This window comes from Heterodontus francisci, chromosome 4 (genome assembly GCF_036365525.1).
Source record: "Heterodontus francisci isolate sHetFra1 chromosome 4, sHetFra1.hap1, whole genome shotgun sequence".
In the NCBI taxonomy this organism is placed as follows: domain Eukaryota; kingdom Metazoa; phylum Chordata; class Chondrichthyes; order Heterodontiformes; family Heterodontidae; genus Heterodontus; species Heterodontus francisci.
Genome location: NC_090374.1, coordinates 28,149,309 through 28,155,876, shown reverse-complemented (window position 1 = coordinate 28,155,876; position 6,568 = coordinate 28,149,309). Strand labels below are relative to the sequence as shown.

At 41.2% G+C, this 6,568-nt stretch overlaps 1 protein-coding gene across 1 annotated transcript in view; it reads left to right on the top strand.

The window, feature by feature from the left end:
• The first annotated feature begins 1,349 nt into the window (after nucleotides 1–1,349).
• Nucleotides 1,350–6,568, top strand: part of glra3 (glycine receptor, alpha 3) — a 257,751-nt gene continuing 252,532 nt past the window's right edge. Inside the window, exon 1 of the mRNA XM_068028776.1 lies at nucleotides 1,350–1,420. Coding sequence (XP_067884877.1) covers nucleotides 1,350–1,420 — 71 coding nt within the window. The remainder of the gene's footprint in view (nucleotides 1,421–6,568) is intronic.

Genomic DNA, 6,568 nt, shown 5'->3' with positions numbered 1-6,568 from the left:
CTGGACGCTCCGAGTGATTTATGTGACAATCTGCTGGACCGTTCCCTTAAACCAGGTGACTGATAGCATTGCAATGAAAATCCGAGTTTGCGAGCAACACGTTGCAATTAAGAATTTCCATCAATCACATTATAAAAAAGGCTAATCACTAATTTATAATTCAAAGCCATAATTATGGCTTAGAACTGTAGGGGGTGTGACTGGAACAATTAAGAGATAAAATCCCCTTAGGTGGTAATACTTGTGTGCAATGAGCCAAGAGGGAAAAAAAATATACAGAGTTATTGGATTTGGTTCATTCTTGAAAAGTGAAATTTCTTCACAATTAATTGATTTGTAATGGAAATGAAATTAATCCGTAAAGCTAACTTGAAACAGTCAAAGTCTATTGGTTACACATTTGGACGACACAAAACTGAGCACTGCCAGGAAAGGTGGCGATGCAACACGTTATTGCACTAAAATACTATTCTTTATTGCAGCTTCCCCCCACATTTAAAAAAAAAACTAATGTGCAAAGATACCGCTATGTGCCATTGGTTCCTTTCAGCCGTTTCGCATTGAGCAATGATTTCTTGTCATAATTCCGTTGTCTCGTCAGAATGAACTAACGAAACACCTTGCATTTCCAGCACAATTTGCGGTATAATTGACCAGATTTCCCTAGTTATTTATTGCCATAAGTTTAATCGGAGGAAGCAACTCGCCGCTTAATACATGGCAAGAAACAACTATGGGTCAGTATTTTAATATCTAAACGTACACAGAGCTGAGGAATTCTGCTGTCTCAATCTGACACAAATAAGCAAATTCCGCTTCTTAAATTTTTGCAGCGCCTGCCCCGCGCAATTCGCTGCCCTGTCAACTGTCACTCCAATCCATCAACCCTGCAAGCTCAGAGGCCCTTACCACCCCCTCCTTGACATCCGACTGGTTAGCTGCATCGTCTATCATGTTTCTCTGTCCCTCCCACCTCGCTGCGTGTAGTTGAATTGCACGGCGAGCCCTGCCCCCCTTGCTCCTGGCGGATCACTTGGTAGAAAATGTTGCTTGTAGAGCGAGCGGTCGAGGGGAGCGACCGCTCCAGTCATTCAACCTCAGCGATGCCCTTGACTTTGAAAACGTGATCCTGGGACCTGTAGCCGCCGGGGAGGAGAAAAAAATACTAAAAGATTTGCAAAAACACTAATTAGAAATTTGCATGTAAGCAGAGGGGGTAATAGATAAGGGAAATCTCATGCCATTGAGAACCGAGCGCTGTCCATGGTCCTGGAGGCGAGGAGATTCAAGCCAGCGAGAAGAACCCATTGAAACGGCAATTCTCGTTCGGACCTTGTTATAAAGGCAATATGATAGAAAGAAAATGCCACTCGGTCGCTGCTTTGTGGGTTTATCTCTGGGGAGTAGCGGTGTTTCTAAGGTAAGAACATCTTACTTTCAAGAGCAAGTTACTTTTTTAGCAGTCTCTGGTCCTCGACTCGCTCAGCCTCCGAGATGTTGAGCTGCTGTTTCTTGGTATGCAGCCTGTTGTTTCTTATCGTGCCTGTGAGCATCGTGTTTGAGGTGAAGAAAACGATTCGAAACATGTCTGAGTGTAAAGGCATTTTTTTAGAGGGATTATGAAGTTGCACACACTTGATGTTTTAAAAAAAAATGTAACAAACCATAATACAGTCGTATATTAACGAGCAACAGGCAACATTACTTTATTCCACTTATTAGCTGTCCCAACTCTTTGCGGCATCGTCAGCTTTATACTATTTTTTTTTGTCAAGAAACAACAGCAGAAAACTAAAATCAAACGTGCAATTTACCAGTAATCCGATTAGGAAGCTATGTGGTTCAGTTCAACGCCACAGGTTGAAAAGACGTTCAAGGTAAAGGGAATGCGAACATCGAGCACTTCTCAATCAGTGTGTTTGATATTGTGCACATCTTTTGCTAAAGATCCTGTTGATCTCTTTATTGGCTCAACACGCACCCGAATTTGCGAATTTCAACGTGGTTACAAAATCAAAGCGTCTGTATTTATTCAACACTGAACCCAACCATGAGTAGAATCTAATTAAATCGCTTCATCCCACGAAAAAAAAATCGGGGACTGAGATCTTCTTGCCCATCAACACTTAAATCGCTTGTGTCCCATCAGAGTGACGTCACCATCAACATTGAGAGCAGGGAAACAGAGTATATATATATATATATATATATATATATATATATATATGCCTGGGTGAGTATACAGGTAAGCATTTAATTTAATTTAAATCAAACATAGCATCAAACATCATAGGCAAGCAGGTAGGTGATTGGTTTGGGAAGAAGCTACCTGTTTGGTGAATATCTGGTAAGTGATTAAGGTCCATTCTAATCCTAACGTTTAAAATAGTAAAGGAACTAATGTTAAGCTTAATAAAATATAGACAAAAGGAAAATAAAACAAATAATTGAATAAATTAATTAAGTAGTTAACTAAAACACATTAAGGATGTCAGGACAGGTGATGTGTCACGGCTGCAGCATGTGGGAGCTCCTGAATGCCAGTGTGATCCAGGGCAAACACGTCTGCAGTAAGTGTTTGCAGTTCGAAGAGCTTCGGCTCAGAGTCGTTGAACTGGAAGCCGATCTGCAGACACTGCGACACCTCAGGGAGGGGGAATGTTACCTGGACGTTTTGTACCAGGAGGTGGTCACACCCCTTAGGATAGGGTCTTCTGATTTGATCAGTGGTCAGGGACAGGAGAGTGTGGCTGCAGCTGAGGCAAGTAAGGGGACCCAGAGGGCAGGAGTGTAGGAGCCTCGGCCTTTGCAATTGTCCAACAGGTTTGAGGTTCTTTCAGCTTGTTTGGATGAGAGTGGGGGCTGCAGGGTGGATGAGCAACCTGACCATGGCACCATAGTACAGGAAGCCATTCAAGTGGAAGGAGAAAAAAGGAATGTAGTGGTAGGGGACAGTATAGTTAGGGGGATTGACACAGTTCTGTGCAGCAAAGAGCGAGAGTCCAGGCGGCTGCATTGCCTGCCTGGTGTCAGGGTTCGGGACATCTGCTCAGGGCTGGAGAGGAACTTACAGTGGGAGGGGGAGGATCCAGTCTTCGTTGTCCATGTAGGTACCAACGACATAGGCAGGAAAAGGAAAGAGGTTCTGCATAGTCAGTATGAGGAACTAGGTGCCAAATTAAGAAGCAGAACCTCAAAGGTATTAATCACTGGATTATTACCGGAACCACTTGTAAATTGGCATAGGGCAAATAAGATTAGAGAAATTAATGTGTGGCTCAAAGACGGGTGTGGTAGAAGTGGGTTTCGGTTTGTGGGACACTGGCACCAGTACTGGGGAAAGTGGTGGCTGTACCCTTGGGACGGTCTACACCTGAATCATGCTGAGGCCAGTGTTCTAGCGAGCTGCATAACTAGAGAAGTAGCGAGTATTTTGAACTGAATAGTGGGGGTAAGGGATAAAATTTGGGAAGATATGGTAAATCAAGGAGTAGAGACAAGGCAAGAGAGGAAGGTATTAATATGGGAAACTATAGACTGTGACAGGAAGGGGCAGAGCATACAAATCTAAGAGTAAATCAACAGATAAGGCTAGAAGTTATAAAAATAATAAAAGGACAAAACTAAAGGCTTTGTATCTGAATGTACGTAACATTCAAAACAAAACAGACAAACAGAGTGCAAATAGAAATAAAATAAGTATGATCTGATAGCCATTATAGAGACTTGGCTGCAGGATGACGTAGATTGGGATCTAAATATTGAAGGGTTCATGGCATTTAGGAAGGACAGAAAGCTAGGAAAAGGTGGAGGGGTAGCTCTGTTAATTAATGATGGTGTTCGCGCAATAGAGAGGGATGTTCAGGAGACCAGGATGGAGAAGCAATTTGGGTAGAGATGAGAAATCATAAAGGCAAGAAGTCACCTGTGGGAATGGTGTACAGGCTACCTAACTAGCCTGAGCAAGCTAGCAAGAAATATAAAGACAGATAATAAGGGTTTCTATAGATAATTAAAAAAGAAAAGAGTTAACAAAGTGTGTGTTGGTCCTATAGAAAGTGAGTCTGGGGAATTAATAATGGATAATAAGGAGATGGCAGATGAATTGAACAGATATTTGCATCAGTCTTTACTTTTGAGGATATAAGTAACATCCCAGTATTAGCTGTAAGTCAGGAAATGGAAGGGAGGGAGGAACTCATGAAAATTACAATCACGAGGGATGTGGTACTGAACAAATTGTTGGAGCTGTGGGCTGACTAGTCCCCAGGTCCTGATGGACTTCATTCTAAGGTGTTAAAAGAAGTGCCTACTGAGATAGTTGATGCATTAGTTTTAATTTTCCAAAATTCTCTAGATTTGGGGAAGGTTCTATTAAATTGGAAAATAGTGAGTGTAACTCCTTTTTTCAAAAAGGGAGGGAGACAGAAAGCAGGAAACTACAGGCCAGTTAGCTTAACATCTGTCTTGGGGAAAATGTTAGAAGCTATTGTTAAAGACATTCTATCAGGGCCTTTAAGAAAAATTCAAGGTAATCATGCAGAGTCAACATGGTTTTGTGAAACGGAAATCATGTTTAACCAATTTATTAGAGTTCTTTGAGGGACTTACATGTGCTGTAGGTAAAGGGGAACTGGTGGATGTATTGTACTTAGATTTCCAGAAGGCATTTGTTACGGTGCCACATCAAAGGTTATTGCAAAAAATAAAAGCTCAAAGTTTAGGGGGTAACATTTTGGCATGGATAGAAGATTGGCTAGCTAACAGGAAAGAGAGTAGGCATAAATGAGTCATTGTCTGGTTGACAAGGTGTAACGAGTGGTGTGCCACAGGGATCTGTGCTGGGGCCTCAACATTTTACAATTTATATTAATGACTTGGATGAAGGGACTGAAGGTATGATTGCTAAATTTGCTGATGACACAAAGAAAGGTCGGAAAGTAACTTGTGAAGAGGACATAAGAGGGCTGCAAAGGGATATAGATGGGTTAAGCGAGTGGGCAAAGACCTTTCAAATGGAGTATAATGTGGGAAAGTGTGAAATTATCCGTTTTGGCAGGAAGGATAAAAAGAAGCATATTATCTAAATGGTGAGAGATTGCAGAGCTCTGGGATGCAGAGGGATCTTGGTGTCCTAGTGCATGAATTGCAAAAGGTTAGTATGCAGGTACAGCAAGTAATTAGGAAAGCTAATAGAATGTTATTGTTCATCATGAGGGGAATTGAATACAAAAGAAGGGAGTTTGTGCTTCAGCTATGCATGGCATTGGTGAGACCACATCTGGAGCACTGTGTACAGTACTGGTCTCCTTATTTAAGAGAGGATGTAAATGCGTTGGAGGCAGTACCTAGAAGGTTTACGAGACTAATACCTGGAATGGGTGGGCTGTCTTATGTGGAAAGATTTGACAGGCTAGGCTTGTATCCACTGGAATTTAGAAAAGTAAGAGGCGACTTGAGTGAAATGTATAATTTCCTGAGGGGTCTTGACAGGGTGGACGTGGAAAGGATGTTTCCCCTTGTGGGAGAATCTAGAACTAGCGGTCACTGTTTAAAAATAAGGGGTTCCCCATTTTAGACAGAGATGAGGAGAAATTATTTCTCTGAGGGTTGTGAGTCTTTGGAATTCTCTTCCTTAAAAGACGGTGGAAGCAGAATCTTTGTTTTTAAGGCAGAGGCAGATAGATTCTTGATAAGCAAGGGGGTGGAAATTTATTTGGGGTAGGTGTAAATGTGGAGTAATCAGTTCAGCCATGAACTTATTGAATGGCGGAGCAGACTCGAAGGGCCGAGTGGCCTACACCTGCTCCTAGTTCGTATGTTTGTATATTCGTATAGAGATACCGTTTTAAATGTGTTCATTGGTGTCCCTTTTTTTGCTCGGTTGTTACTGTGGTCACACTGTGCACCAACTAGTGACCAGGGAGTTAATTTCACAGATTCATGGTCTTATTTGTCACGTTTTGTGTCATTTTCATGAAAAATGTCACAAAACACTGTTGACTGGTCAATCGTCAACTCGAAAATAGTAATTTATGGGAATAACAACTTTAACTTATGGTTTTGTGTTTTTGGAATGATATGCATCTGATAGATGAATTAAAGTGTATTTATTTTTGGTTGGAATGGCAAACAGTCACCAGAAATAAAGCTTCCATTCCATGGATCTGGAATCTTCTAATAGGATGGAGTTCTAACAGTACGCCCTCTAAATGTGGTTCGTAAAATGACAACCCCTCAGAAAATTCTTCTGCATACGCATGTGTTTGAGAGACCAAAACAACATAACTTATAGTGACAAATAAGCCTTAAGGAGCAAGTTGAGAGTGTTGTCTGATATTGGTCCTTTGAATATATTTCCTATTTCCCTCATGAGAAAAGATGTAGCACAGACAGATTCACTCTTAATGGCCAAATATATTAGAAGGGGTTAAAGAGTATGTAGCAGTAAAGATTCATTTAGATTTTGTTTTTCGTTTATGAAGACTATTTACAGTTTCCTCTTCCTTTGGATTGCCTCTGTGTCTCAGTTACCTGTCCATTTACTTGTTAAATGTTTCCATTACTT